General features: G+C 43.9%; 1 protein-coding gene across 1 annotated transcript; it reads left to right on the forward strand.

Annotated features, from left to right (window-relative positions):
• The first annotated feature begins 419 nt into the window (after nt 1–419).
• LOC149874278 (uncharacterized) lies at nt 420–16,647 on the forward strand. Its single transcript, XM_090059206.1, has 7 exons — nt 420–533; nt 4,263–4,565; nt 6,749–7,069; nt 9,694–9,813; nt 11,282–11,386; nt 14,251–14,406; nt 15,290–16,647. The coding sequence occupies exons 1-7, from the start codon at nt 434–436 to the stop codon at nt 15,622–15,624; spliced, it is 1,440 nt and encodes a 479-aa protein (XP_089915332.1). The 5' UTR covers nt 420–433; the 3' UTR covers nt 15,625–16,647.
• The last annotated feature ends 5,402 nt before the right edge of the window (nt 16,648–22,049 follow it).

Genomic DNA, 22,049 nt, shown 5'->3' on the forward strand with positions numbered 1-22,049 from the left:
AGTGAGACCAAAGTTAACCAGAGGAGCAGCCATTCATTTAAACACACACGGGCAGCCTACTTCAAGTGCAATCCTCCTCTGCTCTTGTACGGTAAGGATGACAGTGAACTTATTTCCCTTGTTTCCTTTTTGCTATGAAATGTCTTCTACAGTGCTGGCCTCCAACCACAGCAGCAGCAGCTGTGATGTGGAAAATAACAAAGTTTATCTACAAATTTTTCCCTGGTGTTTCTCTGACACAGTGGTTGAAGTCACAAGATTTTTGTTACAAAATAGTCACTGCTCTGTCTGTGAACTCTGCTTCTGAATCAGTAAGGAAGTAATTAAAATCGGATACATTCTTTCAGCATTTCCGCATGTTAAGTATTGTCTGGACCCACCATTCAGCAATGACATAAGCTTATCTGGATGTACAAGTTTCCTGAAAAATTCCATGTGCCAGTGTAAATATAACAACAGAGCAAGAATGGCTTATGAAATGTCATCTCTTTGTACCTTCCAGGCTATATTATGTGCGGCTTTTATTTTTAAGGGTAAGGCTTTTTTCTGTATCTATTTATTTCCCAATAGATCTTTAATTGTGAGATGTGTTTATGTTAAACCTAATTTTTTTTCTCTGTGAAATTAAGGCAAATTATGTCATCAGGTTTGCTTTGTTTTGAGAGTGAAGTGATATTGGCACGTTTTGGGGGGAAGTAGAATTAACTTCCCAAAGTATTTCAGTTTTTGGTAGTTCCATTTTTATGTTGCTTCTGGTTATAGTGAACTTGTATGCTGAAGATGAAACCTCATAATAATAGGATTTCACTATATTTGGTATGTAATCAATGACAAAATATAGAAGTACAGGAATGATTACTTGGTGCTATTGATTTATTGTCGTACAATACCTTTAATGTTGGAAATGTAGTACACCAAAATATAGTTGGATGACAGTAAGAAACCAAAGATTAATTCTGTATTTGTGAATTTCTGAGTTTGTGTCCTGTTCTCTTGTCCTCAGCTGTAACCATAGGATTATGTTTCTGTCTTGGAATTTAAAAACATGCATTGTCTCTCTCATTTGGATATATTTAGATGTCTGGCTCTAGTTTTTTGCTTTTTTTAAAAAAACTCTGGTCTTACTTTCTATAGATTGTTTGTTGTATAAAGTGCCATTCTTTTCTGCAAGGAATGTGTATAACACAAACATCGACTTGTGAATAAGCCACAATGACAAATGTAAGATATACATTTGCAAACCTAGTCAAGAAAGATGCATGTCAATTGACATTAAACATTTCAAAGGCAAGTTTCTGTTCTGTTCAAGTTCCATGCAGGGGGCATAGACAGTTGAAAAGCTCTAAGAAGCTGGCTGTGTCCCCCTGAATCTGAATATCCTACCTTTTTAAGAGGACCATATACCTTGGCTGTATTCTGCTGTGCAGCCTCCCCTCCCCAGCCTGCCTTCACCATACTATCAATATACTGCGGTGCATCTCCTCTGCTAAAAAGACTTGCGTTGGATTTCTGGTTTAAAGCCAGATGATACAAAATGGTTTTAGTAAGCCACAGTACAGTAGCATAAATATTTTTGTGACTTGTACTCCTAGCACAGTAGCATAAATATTTTTGTGACTTGTACTCCTCCTGTTTCAGTTACACAGAAAATGTCCCTCCTCTTTTCATGAGAGGTATAAGGCAAAGGAGAATGTGATAATTTTGTCAGACTGGGAGTAAATGGACAGATAAAAGAGAGCTGTTAGCCCAGTGGTCCTTAACCACTACTGACTCGAGACACCCCTTGGAAAATGTCGGCTCTTAGTTTTCACCTTGTTTTTGACTACAGAAAAATATTAGAGCAGTTCTTCTGTTGCAAAGAACTCGGGCTATGACAGGTCAGAATGTTTTGACACTATTTGAATTCCTATTTGAAATCTCTGGGTTTATCTTGTGAATCATGTTTGCACCTCTAACAGCACTAACCGTTCCCCATCACCGTAAACTGTGTAGCCAAGATCCTTACTTTGGAGGCATTATTGGCTCTCACAGGGATCAGCCTACCTGCGGTGCAAGGGACAGGTTTTCATGCTCAACTACACCAAGTCATTCAAGGCTGAGAAGAAGAGTATCCCCCTACCAGATAAGTAAAACCATCTGGGTTAAAATCATCATGATGAAACTCTGTTGACGGAGCCCAGCCCAATTAGCTATATGGTAAACCATGAGACTTTTGGCTTTGGGCTAATATTATGCATAATTTGTGCTATGTATAACTGGGTAGTCTGTATTGTATATAATACTGTCCCTTCATAGTTTGTGGTGTGTGGGTGTGTAGCACAAACTATATTGTATAGTTGTAAAGCTGCTAAAGTTCCACTAGATAAGACTGTGAATTTATTAGTATGTTGGGGTGCCCTGTTCCTTAATGAACTATTTCCCTTGCTGCAGGCGACACAAACAGGGTGATGCAACAAATATAGCACAAACTATACAAGGATCTATATATAGTACAAAGCAAGGATGCTGTCTGTCTGTCAGCCAATTGTCTGTCGTGAATGATGGATTTAAAATAATGGAGTGTATACATGGCTGCCCCCCGCTCACCCTTCAAGGCCGGTCATGTAAGCACTCCCTGCGCTGCCACCGCTGCCGCCTCCAGCCACTAGTGTGGGGGGTCCCTCCCTGTGCCTGCCTCCACCTCCTCCCCTGAGCAGTGGGGCTTCCCCCCACCTCTCTGCCTCCTCTCCCCTCCCCACTCCCCTTTGGTCTTGATGCTTCTGCTGACTTGCTGGCTGTTGTGTGGATGTGCATCTGCCTCCACCTCCTGCCCATCTCTGCCTCCACCTCCTCCATTGAGCAGCTTGGCTTCCCCTTGCCTTCCCCACCTCCCTGCCGGCTGTTGGGTGTGTACGTGCCCACCTCTTCCCGCCCCCCCCCCCCCCCACACGTCTGCCTCCCTGCCTTCCCCCCTTGTGCCCATGCAGCCAATTGCTGTCCACCCTCTCGGTGGCACATGCGCAGTTGACCAAAAGCATTATGGTCAGACAGAGACACACACACAGACAGACAGTCTAAGTCTTATATAATAAAATAATAGATAGATAAATTGTATGTGTACACACACACGACACAAAATATGCATAATAGTAGCCCAAAGCCAAAGGGCTCATGATTTACCATATAGCTTATTGGGCTGGGCTCCAGCAGAGTCAACAGAGTTTCAGTACATCTAAGTAAATGCTAAAATGCTTAAAAGTGCATTTATGGAATACCTGATACCTGTGCTAAAACTTATAGCAGTTTCAAAACGGTAATATGTATCAATTTTTAGATGAACTAAGTGTATGGGTACTGTATGATAATGACTATAGGCAGGTGTGTTCACACATTCACTAATGCGCCTTTGCTACTGCACATTAAGTTTAGTACCTTTAGCTACATAAGGTGCAGTAGCTGCGCTAATGCACATTAGTGCATTAGCATGGTTATTGCCATGACGCTCTAATGTGCAGTCGAATAGTCTACTGCGCATTTAAGCATCTCGCGTAGACATTCTCGGACATGTTTATTTCAAAGTCAAGTGTTTTTAAGTGTATTCCTCACTTCTGTGTGCTCAGGTAGAATGGAATCTGGCAGTAAGGAAAGCAGGGCCAAGGGCTGTGGGGTGAAGAAGTTGAGAGAGGGGGCAAAGTGGCTACCTGACCCTGCCAGATTAGTTTTTTCTGCTGTAGCAGTGGGAGGGGTACAAATTCAAGGCCAGGTTCCAAGAATTAGATTCTATACCTGGAAAATTATAACATATTTATACATTTCCATAAATAGAATGTAACTATTGGGGGTTGTCTTATAGTTTCATAGTTAGTGAGGTTGGAAGGGACCAGAACAGATCACCTAGTCCGACCCCCTGCCATGGGCAAGAAAGAGTGCTGGGATGACTCCAGCAAGGTGTCTGTCTAGCCTCCTCTTAAAGACCCCCAGGGTAGAAGTGAGGACCACTTCCCTTGGAAGTTGATTCCATATCCTAGCTGCCCTGACCGTGAAGTAGCGCCTCCTGATATCCAGCCTGAATCTGCTCTCTGTCATCTTATGGCCATTGTTCCTTGTTAATCCTGGTAGTGCTTTGAGGAACAGGGACTCTCCCAATGCCTGCTAGTCCCCCTTGGCCAGTTTATAGATGGCCACCAGATCCCCTCTCAGCCTTCTCTTGTGGAGGCTGAACAGGTTTATATATTTGAGTAAATATAGTAGACTTTCTCAAGCAAATACTTTTTTTTCCATAGGTACTAGTGGTGGGGAGAGCCCTACTAGAAGAACCGTAGGTGACTGTGTCATCCTTGATCTGAACATCCACAAGCCAGAAACAAATGAAGTCATCTGGAAGAAAGGCAGTAATCAAATGGCCAAGATCCAGAATTCTATTGTAAAGCTCTATGGAATCAATGTTACCCGATTTAATGCATTCCCCAATGGCAGCCTAAGCTTTTGCCCCATACAGTGGGGGGATGAGGGTAACTACACAGCTGAAATGTTCAGTCATGATGGGTTGCTTTTAGATACCCAAGCTATTTTCCTGGAGCTTGTTGGTAAGTAGGAATTTACCGTATAACACCTTGCTGGGTTTGTGGATGCATTCCATAAAGAAAGAGTTTGAAGTGTAGTTGGAAAATGCATCTTTATATTGTTCAGTTGACAGACAGTTATTTGTTGCACACAAGTCACTTACAAACTTGAATTTGCGTGGAGGTTTAAAAGACCTAAAACTGTCTTGTCTGAATGGTACTCCTGGGCTTTGTCTCCATAAAGCCCCACAGTGGGAAATTACCCAGACCGAGGAGAATGTGGAGCCCCTGGGTAGGGATGGTGGGCCCATTTAGGTAAGTCCAACTTTGTGTAACCAAACTTCATCCCAAACATTAATCTCTAACTCTGGGGGCATTTTCATTTTCTATTTGTGAATGACCTTTTCATTTTTGGGTTTCAAGCTGCCCTGTAGTCACAGCAACACAGATTCCCAAGTGAGGGCTTGTTCCTGCTTTCTCAGTCTTGGCTAGTAAGTCACAAAGAGGGCAAAGATGTGCCAGTAGGCAGCCTTATGATAAGGTTTCCAGACTAACTTGCAGCCTGCTAAGACAAATGTAGGCAAGCCTGAAATACAGTAAAATATTTGGATGCTTACAGAAAACAAACCTGAACTCTCAACCTTCCTTGGCTTACAATGGAAGTGTAAAATGGAACAGAGAGGACAAGAGTTATGTTCACATGTGAAGCTGTTAAGTGGCGTACGTACTGTACCAGCTTCTGCTCTTTAAATATATGAAGTGTTAAAGTGCTATAGACATTTATTTTGCAAGATGTCCTGTCTGCTCTAGGTCTTGTTTCATGCCCTGCTGTACTTTGATCTTCCAAGACTTGTAGTTTCAGTTTTTGGCTGAGACTGGAAAACTGCAGCCCTGTGACCACCCACAGGCATTAGGACTTGCATGCCACATTCAGTAAGGGTGGGGTGTTAGTGACTGTATCCTGACACGCTGCCTTCTGTCATTCCTCTTTCAACATGTTGTATGCTGCAGTATTCTTCAATGTTCTTCTTTGCTCCCTGTTCTCAATCATTGCACAGTGGGTGTTATTTTAGGATATGCCTAAACCTCATCTTGAAACTAGTTAGTAGTTCCCAAGCCAGCCACTTTGAAGCATTAGTAGGCATGCTTGCCCAGATGGCCATCATTAGGGACAGCAATGTAGACACTCCCTTGGTGTATTGAGCAAAATGTTTTGTGATCATTTGAAATAGAAACAGTATACTAAATTAACAGCTTTAATATTACTGTATTTTCTTGCATACCACATGTTCTCCCTCCACCACCACCAATGAGACACCAACTTCATTTGGGGAAGGCAGACTGAAGAAAACAACAAATTTCTCAGAGTTATTGCTGCATAGAGCAGGAGTGGAGTCTGATCTTTAGCTCGCTCACTTTCCTTTCCAGCTCAGGCAAAGGCTACAATTTGCTCAGCCAAGAGCCAAAACTAGCTGTTGCTAAGACTGGACTCCATGGGAATATCTAGGATTTTGAACAGAGCTAAAAGCAATTTGCAGAGCTGTGAAATAGGAGGAGAGATGCCAGGCATAGTCAAGAGACGGCAAAATTGCCAAGGAAAATATAGGTGAATTAGTGGAAAATCAAGAACATTAAAAAAGGTGTTAACACGTGTGAGATGAAAAGCAATGACCATGAATCAGGTCTATTATAATGAACCATGAAATCAATTGTCTACATCAGCACTTCCTGAATAGAATTGCTACCGCTGCTGCCAGACACTTGGTTTTAAGCTTTGGGTGCAGCTAGAACCATCTGGATGTGACTCCACCATTACGCCCTTGCTGAATACTGCTCCTCCCTCCATGCTGCTGCTGGAGGGAAAAAAAAAAAGCAGCAGCAGTCATTGTAGTCTCCATGCTTCTGTTCTGGGCAGAAAAATCAGTTTTCCTGCTTAAGACATGCATCCTAATTTTGAAAGGCTAAGCTTTGGGGAAAAGGGGGTTGTTTGTGAGGCAATATGGCATATAAAGTCAGCACACATGTATTTTAAACCTTAGTTTTATATCTCCAAGCGCTTGACTTCAGCCCTCCACTTTAAAAAGACCCAATAGAAATAAGAGAACTTCCAGTCAAAAGGAACTAGAGAAAATGTTTTCCCTGCAACTGCATTGAGTTGGCTAGTAAAAATAAACCGATATTTAACAGAGATGGCTTTTTCCCATCAGAATATATATCTGCACCTGTTCAAGAAATCAGTGGATTTGCTGGTGGTTCTGTGTTCTTACCTTCTCCTGAGGTAAATCTGGAAGGACATTTCCATGTGACATGGAAGAAAGACAATGTATCCATTGCTAGGATGAATTTTCCTTATTTCGAGTACTACGGGGAATATGCCAACAGATCTGAGATCTTTTCTAATGGCACTCTCAGATTGGACAGGATTGAGGACAGCGATAGTGGTTGGTATTATGTAGAAGCACATGATGGCACTGGAATGATAATGTACAACATGATCTCTCTTGAAGTGGAAGTGGGAGCAACAGAAGGTGAGCATTTCTCAATTTAAAATATTAGCAACATGTGCAAATACTGTCTTGTCTTAAAAAAAGTCTTGCTTTCCACTTGATCAAGTTTTGTTGGTATAGCTGTGTTCATGAGGGATGTGATATTTTTTCTTGTATTGCTGGCTTGGCCAAAACCTTACTGCATACACAGTGCATGCCAGGGAAAAAGTCCTTTGGCGCTATAGTTTTCTTTGCTAAGAAAGAAGTGCAAGCAATTCCAGAAAAGTACTTTGTGACTAATGTATGCTCTACCCACTCTCAGGGGGTAGCTACACCAGTATAGAACTGGTGGCAAAACTTAAATGTGCAAGGCATGGTTTAGAAATGTTTTGTAAACCGGGGAAAAAACAAACAAAGCATAAAGAGATGAATTGCCTGTCTGTGGGAATGTCAGATTGGCTGGAAATATTTGGGATACTTCAAGTCCTTCTCAAAATTCCAAACTGTACAAAATTTGAGAATCCAATCCACATTACCTGAATACTTGATTATACCTAATAAAGTACCCACCAGTGAAATAGGTAGGTGTGATGACTAAGAAACTGTTGGCAGGTAGCTTTGTATTAACAACCCATTTTGATGAATGAGGCAGCTCACACCTTTACTAACGTTACTGTTGCCTTGTCTACAAACTTTCAAAGGGCAGGTGTCCACTGCATCTATGACCATGCCTGTTAGGGATCTGATTCTGATATCTTTTTACACCCTAAGTAGTTATACCAGTATAAGCAGTTGTAGACACATACCAGTATATGGTAGCCTATTTTGTTTCCCACACAGGATTAAATAATGTATATGCAGTATAAGAAGAAATACATTTATAACCATCTAAAGTAAGGAAAGGCATTTACTTCCCCTAAATATATTAAAGATAGTTTAAAAAGTGCAACTTTTGTGTGGGGACAAGCCTTCAGTGAGCTAATGGACATCAGACTTTAATTGAAGGGCAGGGAAGAGACTTAACTGACTGAGGTCAAACTGGTTTATAGAATGTCTGTCCCAGTCACCTTCCTGGTTTAAGTTAAATCAGAGTCCCCCAGCATCCCAGCATGCTCTGCAGCCCTGGGCTGGCCTGTGCTGTCTGTTCCAGCAGAACAAGGCTGGCTCCACTCCTCTGCTCTCTAGGCAGAGCAGGGGTGGGGACATGGTCAGATGCTTGCTGGCATGACCCCTGAGAAAAAAGGGGCAGGAAGGGCCCTATTCCCCCCTCTCTCCCCTTTCCCACTGGGGGGACTTCGGCCAGGGTTTGCCAGTGCTGGCCACCACCTCCACCTCTGCCGCTCACCTCTGCATAGGTTGAGCACTCTCTGACAAGGGCTGCTGCACCTGGGCCAGACAGACCCCAGCTGTGGTTCCCTGGGGAAAGAGGGGAGGGAGAGGGGAATAACCCCCCTCTCTCTTCCCCCTTTGCCTCAGGGGGCCATGCAGAGCTGGCATCTGGTCATGGCCCTGCCCCTGCCACTGGAGCAGCAAGGAGTGAGGTGGGATCCTGACAGGGGTAGCAGCCTTATGGTGTCCTGGGGAGCACAAGCCTCTTCCTGGTGGGGACATTGAGAGGGGGCTGTGCTGCGGGCAGGAGTGGGGTGAGCAGAGCCTGTACAGGATGGACAGTGGCAGTAGGGCTGAGAGGGGTGGCTATGGGGGCTGAAGCAAATTTTGGGGTGGCTATAATTCTCCTTAGTGCCACCACTGCTTAGTCCCCCATAGCCCGACCATTGCTCACCCCTGCTCAGCCCCACAGCCCCTGCCCCAGCCCCAGCCCTGGGCAAAATGGGTGGCTACTAGGGCCAGGCTTTGCCGTGGGAGCAGGGCCCTTCCCAGTCATCCTGGGCCATGGGAGCTGTGTGCCTGGTTTGCTCCCAGCTCCCTGCACCCAGGCTAGGCCTGGCTGGGGAGGGTCCTGCCCCTGTGGCCCCATCCCATCTGGCCCCACCGTCCACCTGCCTTACCTGGGGTGGGGCTGTGGGGTGAGCTGGGCTGGCCTGTTGGTGCTGCTGAGGGTGGGCATGGAGGGGCCAGGCCCTTCCCAGCTAGCTGTGGCTTAGGCTGGGGCTATGGGAGCTGTGAATCTGGATTGCTCCCAGCTCCCTGCACTCAGGCTGGGCTGGGGTGTCAGGGAATCACTGCAGCAGGTAGGCCTCTCCCCATCTTCCTCCTCTCCCGCTGCTGGGTGGGAGGGTCAGGCTCTGTGCTGCACTGCCTCAGCAGCTCTGTGATGGCCTGGCCTGGTCTGGGCATGGGGATCTGGGAGCAATCCCAGTGCACAGCTCGTGTGGCCCCAGCCCGAGCTGCAGACAGCTGGGAAGGGCCTCTGCCCTTTTCAGCCAGAGGTGGGGCTTGGGCTGTGGGAGCTGTGTACCCAGAGTGCACCCAGCTCCCCTTGTCCAGGCTAGGCTGTCACAGAGGGCTCTTCCCCTCCTCTCTGTCCCCTGCTATGGGGCCATGGTGGGGCTCTGTACAGCACTGCCTCAGGGCTCATGGCTGGAGGGGCAGAGCGTTGAGCCCCACTGTGTCATTAGAAAATACATATACAGACATGTGTAAGACTAACAACATGGACAGAAGGAATTTTAAGTAATTTTTCCCATGTTGTATTCCCATTTTAGCACCCCAAAGAATCAATTTCTTTGTTATGTTATATATCTGGATGGGATGCGTTGTTGCTGTATGTACGATTGTGTCTGTCACACTTGCGTGGCATTGTGGAAAGTGCAAACGCAGCAAAGGTAAGGGTTTCTTTTTTACTCCATATCCAAACTAGGGAAAGAAGATTTTACACAAAAAATGGTGCTTAAGGCTAGCTTACTGTTTTTGTATAGCCGTCCTACCAGAGATACACCAGGGACTACCTGCCACTTCCAAGTCAGTCTTGTAGTCTGGAATTCTGACTGCTTCAAAATGCTTTCAGCTGACCTATGAAACTGCTTTGGAGCAGCAAGATGTAGTAACTCGAGAGGGAATTTGGCCATGAATCTGGGATTAATGCTCTGACTCTTGTGAAAAGCGTCATGGTCTTTTTAAAGGTCAGCATTGTCTGGGATCATATCTGTACATCTCCACACAAGAATTGAGAAGTACCGGTCCTCATTATTGACCCTGGTTGATACCTAGACGCAAGATGTTACTACATGTGAATCAGTTATGGAGAATTAAGTTAATGGGCCTAATCCTTTTCTTCAGCAGAGTCTGCCCACCTCTCCCAGAGCTAGGGGGCAAGCTGCTGGTGGGCTGAGTGGCCCCTGAACTGTAGGGGTCCTGGTCCTTCCCTCTGTGGTGGTGGCACCCCTTTCAGCAGGTACCTGTTGAAGGCAGAAGTGGCGAGGGGCCCAATCTTTTTTTCCTGAGGAGCCTGCCCGCCTCTCCTGCAGCTGGGGGCAAGCCGACAGCTGTATCATTGCAATTCACAAAGTTGTTAACTAAATTGCATCCAGATGTAGTTTAGTTTGCAATGATTCAAGTCATTTAAAACCCCCCAAAGTCCTGCATGTGTACACTGTAGTGCCATTAAGCCACACAAACTGACATTATCATTGTGTCCATGTGTTAATGGCATCACACACCCAGAGATGCAGAAAGGAAGAGAGGAGCCCATCTATGCTGTGTTACCCCAGTGCAGGCAGTTGGCAGTGGAAAGAGATGGGAGCAAGGCAGTTTGTCCAAGTACAGGCTAGAAGAAGAACACAGAACGAGATTAACATAGGGCTAGATGAAAGAGGAGTGCAATATTGCTAAGTTGTTTAAGACCAAACAGCCCATGTGTTCCAAAGGATGCACCTCCAGGAGCTGTTAGGAAGGAGAGAGATGGTCCTCATGTTCCACCAGGGACATGTGAGTTTATAATCTGTGTAAGGGACAGTGGTCTAAGGGAGTGTTTAAGGTATAGAGCAAGAGGGAAGGAGAAAGTAGAACACGAGAGAGCTGAAACTGCAGGGGAAAGTAAACAGGCAGTAAAACCTGACTGAAGGAGGAGACAAACAGGAAAAGGAAATGTCCTGAGAGTGATAGAAAGCATTAAAATGAGCCACGTAACAGACCCATGGTTTACAGTTCTTCAGTTGTCTCACTTTTCTTGGGTTCCAACTTGGATGGTGGGAGAGAGGTCTCAGTGGGATGAGCTGTAGTTAGGCAGGGCTTGCTTTTCCATGAAAGTCTTTCACACGTGTCTAATGCTTTTCTTATTTTATTTGGATTAAGGTCGCTTTAAACCCCCTAGCTTCAAGAGGGTGAATTTGAGCCTCAGGAGGCGCAGTGATGGCTCTAAGAAATCTGAGGAGGGAGGCATGAGCATCTGCTACCAAAGTGAGTATCCCCTTAGCCCAGAGAAGTTGCTAGGATGGGAAACATAAGGGGGCTGTTGACAACAACATGCATATTGGTTTGTTTTGAGGTGGCTGGACTTGCTTTCGTTTTTGTTCTTTCAGGGGCTTTTTGTTTTTTGGGAATTTTTTTGGTAACCAAATAATGTATATGAAGCAGAGCTCAGAGAGAAAGGACTGTTTAAAACATGCTAAAATGACTGCCAACTCGCAGAGCAGCATCAGGGCAATCATGCCCATTAATGTTCCTAACACAGTATCAGTGCTAAGCCCTGCCACCCTGGAGATGGGCTGCTGCCATGTGCTTGCCCTGGATTCACAGGTCCCTAGATCACACCCTTTTTACCCCTTTACCACTGGGCCCCTGCTGAGATGGGGTTGTTAATAATATATGCTGTAGTCTAGTTCTGTAGTATGTGATCTAAGTGGCAGGGAATTCAGTATTCAAATAGAAATTATACTGGAACAAATTTCACTACTTAAAAAGATAAAGGAGCCTCCAGTAAAATGACATTCTGTAAAGTCACAGGCATCTTAATAAAACTGCCTATGAAAGGATGTTTGCCATAATATAGAGCAGAAAGGATTGGGAATGCGCTTTATCAGACCCGGTTTTATAGTAAATTGGGCTGGCTGAGGTGCTGGATATGTTGGCAGTGGATGATCTTCTATTAATTTGTGAAGGAAGCAGCTGGGTCCCTTTAACTGCCTGCTGCACGGTCACTTGCTGAGCTTTTCCTTTGCTCTATTTTCCCATTCATTTACTAGTGTCTACTGATTCAAGAACATTAAGGTTGGAAGGGACCATGAGACCTCTTTTACTATACAGGCCAGAGTCTTATCTAAACCTCTCCTATGTTGAATTTAATAACTCTTGCTTTCAATACCGTATTAGTTTTGTTCCTATCCCTTTCTGGTTTCCCCCCACAATTTAAAACAAAAAGCATATCCTGAAAAGTTGCCCTGTGCTAGTAACTATGACTTCTTCCCCTGCTTCAGAGCCAGGCCTGTGCCTGAAGTGTGGTGGCACTCACTGAAAAATGCTATTATTTCTAATGTGGGACCCTTGGGAGACCAAGGACACAACTAGATATCACAGGTGCACACTGAGCTGTAAAGCATCACATTAATGACTGAGTTACTGAAATGAAGCAACTAGATTTCTCCAGCCACTAATCCCACCCTCTGTAGTAACAGATAAAATAACAAAGGGCATTTATACAAGTGCCCCAGGAGGCAGGGGAGGGGGGTGCTTTAATTAATGCAGCTCCAAGAGTATCACATGTGTCAGCATTTTTGTGCTGAAAAATGGTGGTGGGACATTTTGAACTAAAGCTTGTTGAATGAGCGTTAAAGTGCCCTGCTGCCATTTTTCAGCACTGGGACACTGATACACATGAAGCTGGAGTCTGCTGGAGCACGGTAGTACCATGCTCCAGCAGACTTGATTAATCGTGTCGGCTCCCATGTGCTATAATTACAGTGCATCAGAGCAGACTCTCTGCACGTGCATAGGAGCCCTAAGTGTATAAAGTCTGGCAAGACTTAGCTGTTGCATTTCACAGGTCTCAGATGAACCTTTGTTCTCATGTCCCTGAGTTTTGGGAATTTAAACCCCGCAAATGCAAAGCAAAGCTCAGCCAAACCCTGGAAAACTCCTGAACTGCACCTGGCTTCATGTAGTAACCATAGAAATCTATTGACTATTTCTTGGTTTTCACTGCAGACCACAAACTTCTCCTTAGTACTTGCAGTTCAGTCCAAGTTTCCCGAAAGTTTTATGAATCTCTGCAAGCTGGGCTTGTGTTTTGAGTTTGTCACCAGTCTTTGCCATCAGTTCTCATTAGGGGTCAAATTACATCACATACTCTTGTGTGGGTATGCAGGGGTGGAAGCTGGAAGGAACTGCTTCCTGAGCTTCTTAGAAAGGCACAGGGTGGGCGAGGGGCTCTCATCTCTTATGTGGAGGGTCTTGTCTTTTATGGGGGACTTTTGCGGAGCTCTTCTCTTATGGAGGGGCTCAGCCACCTGAGCCCGCCTATATTTCAAACCCTGGTTCTCATGTTGGTGTAAGGGAAAGTGACTCCTGGGGTGGAGTTCCCTAGTAGCAACAATTAGGAATGTGTCTGAAGATCCTGCATGGATTATTTCAGAGCTGAAAATGACTTCATTTTAAAGTATCAATTCTGCTCCTTAAAAATAATCAGAATGGTGTCCAAGAGGTCCTGTGTGAGATTTTTGTTACAGCTTCTCACTCTCAGCTGTGAGAAACTAATATTTCAGTTAATTATGGCAAGGTTGGGCTGTGGTTTTAAGGCCCACTTGCGTGCATTGCTGTAAAACAGTAGCAAATGCAGCCTTCATGTCTATTTATGTAAGACTCAAGAGAATTAGGTGCAGCTGTTGAGCTGGGTTGGCCCTAGCAGAAGCCTGTCACTGGTCTAGCATAAGTCATGCCTTGCAAGCTGCTGCAGCAACGGTGCTAAATTTATCAGTGTGCGGTCCCCCAGCCCCAATGAAATAAAAAGAAAAACTTTCTGATGAGGGAATAATTTGTAACTGGACTTTTTTAGTGCCTCTAGTGTGAAAATGCTACTAATGGCATCTGATAAAGGGGGTTTCCTGGTCAAATCCCCACTTTCTTCCCCTCAGGATTCCATGGCCCAAGCTTCAGTTTTAAGTTTATATTTTTTTACCATCTCTGAAAACCTCAGTTTCCAGTTTTCAGGCACTGGGGAAGAAGGACAAGAGCTGGCCTGCAGATCAGAAGTTGGACACTGCAGTCTGTGGTCAATGCCTATTGTCTGCTTGTGTTTGTTTTAAAATATATTGTGTCTCCTTGTTTAGATCAGGATGAAGACTGCCATTCAGGAAAAGCAAGCACTGCAGACTCCACCAAGCAAGGGGACAAAGCATTCAATCATGATGTTGATGCTAAAGCAGCAGTAGCTGCAGATGGTTTCAACAAGCTGCCTGTATCTTTAAATATCTCCAGTTTTCAAGGTAAGCAGGAGCAGGAGTAAAGAACCAAGTCAAATCGAAAAGCTGAACCACATTTCAAACAGGAAAGAAGAGTATGTATCCAAAGTGAAGAATTTCCCATAACAGCAGAAGTCCAAGGTGCTCTCTTAGTCAAGTGTAACATAATTATATTTTAAGCCTGCGGAGGGTTGATGCTACAGACTATGCAGGGCTGCTACGCTCAGTCTATAGTCCCTGCTCTAAGTGACCATATTTGGGCAATGGTTACATCTGGTGTATTTAATAACTCCAAAAGTAAAAGAACCACAAGCCCCAGCTTTTCTCAGTAATGTAAAATTAAGTTTGAAGCTGGCCAGGAAAATGGAGCTTGTGAGCATTAGAGTGGTATACTGTTGCTAATTGTTGCTATTGGGGAACTTCACCCCAGGAGGTCACTTTCCCTTACACCAACATGAGAACCAGGGCCTGATACACGTGCTGCATGTCAATTATGTTAATAGATTAACATTTAATAATTGACACTTAACAATTATCCTAAGCATCAGTTGTGCTTTTGAAAGAGTTTCACCTAATATGCTGAGTCCTTCTGAACACATGCCACTCTGAAGAGGAAGTGTGGTGGTGTGATGTAGAAAGAGTAATCAAAAAAGCAAAGCAAGATCCCAGGAGGGAACTGTGTAATCTTAAACTCTTCCCTTTGTTATTTTTCTTGATGCTCTTTTCTTCTCCCATTTCCATGCTTAGGTTAAAAAGTACTAATTTTGAAAGAAGGAGAGAGAATTCCCACTTTACCACTTACTCTGCGTGTGTCCTTAGACTTTGGCCTATTCTGGGCAACAGACACATTAGCCAGTCATTGGTCACGGTGCAGGGGTATCACATCCATCTATTTTCTTCCTTTCAGGGACTGAAGTACCTAAACCACAGCCCACGTCTGCAGATAGTTGGAACTCTGTTGCCTTTATTCCTGAAAGCTGTGTTCCTTTGCAAGCTGGGCATTGTATGCCTCTGGATTTTGAGGACTGTGATCCTCCTGATTTCTCTTCTGAGGAATATGATGACGGTTGGTTTCCACCTTCCCCTCCAGAGGCATGTGACCCCTACAATACTCTGGATTTTCCTCCAGTGGTTTTTGAGGACTTTAGTTCTGTGGCAGATGAGAACTATGTTCCTATGGAGGAAGGTGACTATGAACTTCAAGATTCAGGGGGTTCTGTTTTAGAAGTAGCCAATGACTAGCTAAAGATCCAGATGAACAAAGGGAACACGCATCCTGTTGTTGACAAAGACTGAAATAAAATTCCCAGAGGACAAGTCTGAAGGACTAACCTGCAGCTCTTCACATTAGAGTTTGCAATGTAATATGCAGTATGTTCCTGTTTATAGTATAACAGTGGCATTTATTTGGCAGATCCCCTTTTTGGCTCATCACTGAATGAGCAACTTCAAAATTCTGGAGTTTGTTTTTTCATTAAGTCTCCCAAGTATGAAATGTTCTCTCTCTCTTGGCCAAGGTATGCAAGCCTCTTCACATCTGATGAGCTGGCTAGGAATCAGAAAACAGTGCGTAACACTTTGATTTTCAGTCATGTATGTAAATACTGCAAGAGCAGCTTTGCAGAAAGCATTTCAGCATTTTCAGTTTGGAGCCTAGCTCCAAACCAGGAGTGGACAATAAATCATTAGTATTTTTGGAGCCTTGAAAAGGGTTTGGTTGTCATTTACCTGCTGTTAGGAACAAGGAGGATTTCAGTTTTCTGAAAGGAGCCCAGCAGTCTTTTTTCTGCTTCATCAACATGTTAATATGGGGAGATGGGACTAATGGAGTCAAAATGCCCCATCTTGATGCACCTGAGAGCTCACTGTTAAATGCCACTGCATAGCATTTTGTGTCAAGGAGGCAGCAAGTAAGCTAGCCAGGTTTAGATGCAAGCTCACAGTTAATTGCTTGAATTAGCAGATATACTGTTAACATGTTTATCTTCCTAAAATTACATTAAGATAAGAGAGTTTCAGTGAAGCATAGTCTTCAGTTTTCACACAGGCCCGTTTCAACAAAAAAAATTATAGCATTGCCAGTGAATTGCTAGAAATTTAAACAGTTGTTTAACGTGCGTTCAATAACATTCTTATTTATAAACAAACTTGAGAGAGCAGTATTCTATAAGTCGAACTATGGTATTAAACAAGGTCTTTTGCTTCATTTTGTAGTGTGATATATATGCAATCCATTAAAATGTAACTTTGCTTTCACATAGATAGAAACAAAGTAGTGTCCTTGGGGTTCCGGCAGCCTATAGGTGTTTTCTTATATACTCTGAACTTGTGTTCTGCTGTGTCGTCACTAGACTTCTTTCTGGAGAGTTTAAGATGCGGGTATGTATAATATTCTCTTTGAGAGAAACCTGGAGGAAAGATTTACCCACCGAGAGTCAGTTGCTACTCTGACATTTCTGACCAAGTTGGGGCATCTGGGATGCCCAGTGGCAGAATTATGGAACAACAGAGGACATTTTCTTGAGAACTGCATGGAGTTCACCCCGTAGCCATAGTGTCAACACAGTAACATAAAAGCTCCCTCAGTTGTTCAGAAGCATGTCAGCCCTAGCAGCTACTGGTTTTAGCAGTTTAGAGACTGACTGGGGCTCTTGTAATGGGGTGGTAGCATGGTAGTAAGAAGGTGGCGGTGCTAAGTGTTAAGGCTTGCCAATCCTAGGCCTTGTCTACAGCAGACTACCTTTGCTGCCAGAACTTCTGTCTGCAGTTGGCAACTACCACTGGATGTGTATGTGTACACTCTGGTGCTTCTGGCAATGCTGCTTGGTCCCTTTCAGCAGCAGTCTCCAGAAGATATTGTGCGCTCTGGGAGGGCACCACCTGCTGAATGGACTGCAGCAGCCAAATGAAGGCATGAAGTAATCTTCACTGAAAACATGCAGCCCCTCTTAATCAGCATGGCTACACCTCTGCTGGTGAACTGTTAAAGAGGGTCTAGTTCTCTTAGTTGAGTCTGGTTGACCAATTTTCTGACTCCTTGCCAACAGTGGACTCCAGGCCTATAGTTCTCATGAGTGTAGGAAACAGTACTGATCCAGGGGAAGGCCCCTGTAAACAGATTGACACAACCAAAGCAGCTCCCATTGGATGGGAACACCAACAATGTCATGTGGGCCTCCTAAAATACTGGTGGTCTTGGAAAAGTCTACTCATAGCCCCCACCCCCAAGACCTGAGCTGGACCATCAGGCAACTGAGACCTGAGGACCTGAAGTAGTTAAGGTAAGAACCAGTCACCAACCCAACAGTAGAGATCTTTTCCAGTGTATTTTCTCCATGCCTCAGTTGAAGCTATCTTAGAGCCCCCTGACTCTGGACAGGGTTAGGAAGAACATAACATGTCTTTCGCAGATGGTGAGAGGGATGGTCAAAGACGGGTTCCAGTTGATATTAGACCTGGAGAGACTGAAGAGTCCTATTGTCATGGTCCACCAGACCAGCTGGGCCTAGCATCAGGGATTGAAAGGGCAGAGGCCAGGAGCTGAATGCCCAGCCAGGGTCAGGATCTTGGAATCAAAAGCCTAGCTATCTAATCAGAAGGATAATATACAAGGCAAAGTCCAAGAGCAGGGTCAGGAACTGGGAATGCCAGAGAAATTGCTATGGCAGGAAATGCTCAGAGACTGAAGACCAGTCATTTGTGCAGCAAGGCTCAGGTGCTGGAGGAGTTTCTTAGAAGTAACCCAGAACCAGAAGGAGGGGGCTGAGGGTCAGTTAGCTGGCCTTGATTAGTTGCAACTGGGCAAAGCCTGCCTGTGCTTTACAGAGCTGACCCAGGCTTTAGGGCAGAAGCTTTGCACCTAAGGAAACTGGAGGAAATATGATTATTTTTGTCCCAGCACCTACCCAACCAGACCACACATTTCTGTATAGCATTTTGGATAGTCAATGGAAACATTGTCTCTCAAAACTTACTGCAGGTTATGGATCAATGAGTTATTAAATCATTTTGAATGGTAATCCTGTCCTCTGAAGTACTTGTCCACCTTTCCTCCCCCATCTTTGTGTCATCTGCAAATTTTGTACACTGGCTGTCTATGCCATCACTGAAGATCATGATAAATGTATTAAATAGGAATGGGCCCAGGGCAGTCCTCTGTGGAACCCTGCTTGAAATGTCCTTCTGGTTTAACAGTGAACCATTGACACCTGCTCAACTACTACAGGTATATAGTTTTACCACTGGGTCTACATCTATCTTAAGGTGGCTTTCATCTGGTCTACCAGATTTTTCTAGTTTGCTGATGAGATAACTGTTAAGTCAGCATCAAATCCTCACTAAAGTCAAATCTATTTCCCATCTACTGCCTTCCCTTCATCCGCCAGGCCAGTTAGCATGTCAAAGGAGGACATGAAGTTGTTTTGACATTATTTATTCTTGATAACTTAATGTGGATGGTTTCACTCGATTATCTCTGAGATGTTTAAAAAGTTGCTGCAGTATATTTTTAAGTATTGCTTTGAGGAAGACTGTTCAATAACTTAGTGAGACCTTATTCCCCGCTTTTTAAAGATGGTACCTACCATCTTTCCAAGTCCCCTGATATCTACTCCTTCCTCCCCAGATTCTCAAAAAGGCTCAGAGCATGCTTGTTCCTTAAATACTTATGAAGTGTCCAGAGAGATAGTGGATCTAGATTTAGAGACTCTTACATGGTATATCTGAATTTGTGTGCATTGCTTCCTGTCTCTCCTGTACTTTATCCAAGTGATATTGTCTAAATTCCCACGCAGCTGCATTTTTTTTCTCAGACATCTTTGATTCCTTTTCTGTCTGGACTTTATCTAAATAAATGTGTCCAGATATCCCTCCCTCTGGAACTAGTAAAGTTCAGCTCAGACCTCTTAACTTCTTTAATATTAAGTGCATGTGACTTTTACAGCTACAGCTGAGCAGATGAGCATAGTAGTAAAAGAGTGCTTGACATGATGATTAGGTCCTTTATGCTACAGAATTTGGGAGGCAGCCAATGGGAATCGTCTATACCACTACTCTTCATGCTAGCACAATCCCAGTTAATTATCCTGCGATTCTGTAAAGCAGATGAAGACATGGGACATTTTGCTTTAAAACCCCATAAACCAGCCCTTTTTTCATCTTTGTTGACTGTCTTGTGGTTTTGGCTTGTGCTTGCATATTAGTGCTATTAGTGCTTGCTTTTCCTGCTTTACATTTTGTTGTGAAATGTTTCAAACAGGGATCACTTCCCAGTGCATCAGCAATGCTGTGGAAAACAAAGACAAGCTAGGAAATTTCCGACTCGGGTTATACATTTACTGTTTGGGTTCCTGAGAGTGTGTAGAAATGTAGAGTGGTTCTCCCTCAATCAGACTTAATCTTGCCCTGAATGCCTACCTATAGTCAGAAGATCCACATAACACCAAAGCAAGGTGCCCATACATACTTACTATAACAAACAGGATTTGGAAAAGCAACATTAGAATGTCCTATGAACACATTAACATAGCAGCACTAGAAAACAGCTTACAATTCAATCTCTCTAGAGACAAACAGAGAAATCTGTCTATGATAAAATGCACATTGGATGTCACATGAATAATATAGTAGGTTTGCCAACTGTTTGTAAATTTACTGACTGTCAGTAAAAAGTCAGGCTAAAAATGGCTGGCAGGTTAGATGTGGGGTCAGCATGATGTAGGGTATAGTTGGGGGAATCCGGATGTGGGGATAAGTAGGGGTCCCTTGGCAGAGTAGTGGGGGCAGCACAGTGTAAACCATTGCTATAGTCAAGCAGGGTTGCCAACCCAAGACATTTTTTTTTTTGCTGCAAACTTTTTACTGATAATCAAACTTTTTAAAAACTTTTTTGCTATGGTTGATGATAACCCCCTAAATTTGAACCTAGCCCTTTAACTAGGGTCCGGCAGCAGGGCAGGGCTTGGCAGAAGAGTTATATTTACATTATGAGTATACATATGAGTAAACACATATCAGTATAATCATGTTAGAAAAAATTGTCTGTCAGTAAAAAGCTGTAGATTGCCAGTTAAAATGTTTTTCTTGTGTAGTCAATCTTGATTGCTGCCATAAGCAGTTTTGCTAGTTTTTAGTGGTTGCAGACATTTGGCTTAATGTAGATAAGTTGTTCTTAAGTCTGTGATCCATCTAGTTTTACAGGTAGTAAGTTGAGGTGCTGACAAGAATGATGTGTCTATAGATGGGCAACTGTAATAGAATATGTTGCAGCGGAGCTAATATCTCACGAGAAATTCTGTTCCCCTCTCCCTTTTTAGGTATTCTCAAAAATGTTAGTCCTTCTATGCATAATTTATACTTGCATTTTATGCCTTTTCTACTCTGGTCCAACGTCACAGGTCTCACTTTATCATTCTCTTTTGCTATGATAGTCAAGCATCAGATAACATCCACCTGGATTTAGTTAAGCCAAATGTGGGAAGCAGCCAACTTTTAAATACCATGCAAACAGTCTGAATCCTGTACTTCATCTGCTTTTGTGTGTTGAACTGACAATTGGTCTTTGAGCATAATAAATAACTCCTGATTTCCAATTAAAACAATTGCACTAACACAATCAAGAGATAGGGAAGGCTTACATAGGGTGCATCTACACATGCAAGCACATACGCTTGCAGCAGCTCAAATAGAAGCGGTGCAAATTTGAGCTAGGGCTTTTTGCTTCAGTGCATATGCTTGTCATGTTTGAATTTTATTTGTCAAGTTAGAGTGCCGATGCCAGCAAACCAAAAGATCTGGTAGGATTGCAAACCATAAAGCCCCCCCAATATTAGTGGCCTTTATTTCTTTGCTGAAGGTAGCATTACAATTGGAGTTGGTTAAAAGTTGTTCTTCACACTTAGAAGCTTGTGATCTGCAGTCATAAGTATTGCAGGTGCTAGTCACAAGGTTGACCTTTTGAACCCACTGAGGGCAGCCAAATGAATGATGTATCTTGGTCAATTGATGTATCTAGGTCAAATGAATATGTATCTAGGTCACTGAATATGTATCTAGGTCACAGGTGAAAAATTGTAATTGGCAGTCAAAAAATCATCCCACTTTAGACACCAGGTGATTGGTCATTGCTGACGATAAATGAGAGCAGATGCCGCCATTGAGTGGAGAATTCTGAGCACACCAAGGAGACACAGTCAGCAGATTGGCCACCTGCAGACATCTCCCCGCCAGCTGTTCTTCATTTGGTGTATCTCGTTCACTGGTTCATCTGATGGTTTCGTCAAAGAGCTCTCGGAAGGTTGATCGAAGTGCATTCCCTTATATGAGCTGTTGACCAGTTCTGGGACTATTGAGTCGGGTAGCCGCACCTATCCTGGGCTTCGGCACCAGGGTAGAAAGAAGGGCTTGGCTCAAGAACCCCGTGAACCAGCAGACCCCTCTAGTTTGTTTTATATTCATGCACTGTAACTGAACAAAGCCAGCTACCCTGCCTATGCTACGACCATCTGTAGCGTGAGTACAATAAACCTTTGTTATAACCAGTACACTTAAGTAACCTGACTCCTCCTCGCTGCTAATCCCCACCTGTCTGGTTATTGATTCCTTCCGTGCCAAGCCGGTCGTGCCGACCTAGGCTCGCAGGTCAAAGGGTACGCCGGTCACGTGGTGCA

Source organism: Crocodylus siamensis, chromosome 1 (assembly GCF_052110815.1).
Source record: "Crocodylus siamensis isolate JL-2025a chromosome 1, ASM5211081v1, whole genome shotgun sequence".
Taxonomy (NCBI): Eukaryota; Metazoa; Chordata; order Crocodylia; family Crocodylidae; genus Crocodylus; species Crocodylus siamensis.

Coding starts and splice junctions, on each gene's coding strand:
- LOC149874278 (XM_090059206.1), top strand. CDS start 434: ATGTGCCAGTGTAAATATAACAACAGAGCAAGAATGGCTTATGAAATG. Junction 534..4,262: donor TGCGGCTTTTATTTTTAAGG/GTAAGGCTTTTT, acceptor TTTTTTCCATAG/GTACTAGTGGTGGGGAGAGC. Junction 9,814..11,281: donor AAAGTGCAAACGCAGCAAAG/GTAAGGGTTTCT, acceptor ATTTGGATTAAG/GTCGCTTTAAACCCCCTAGC.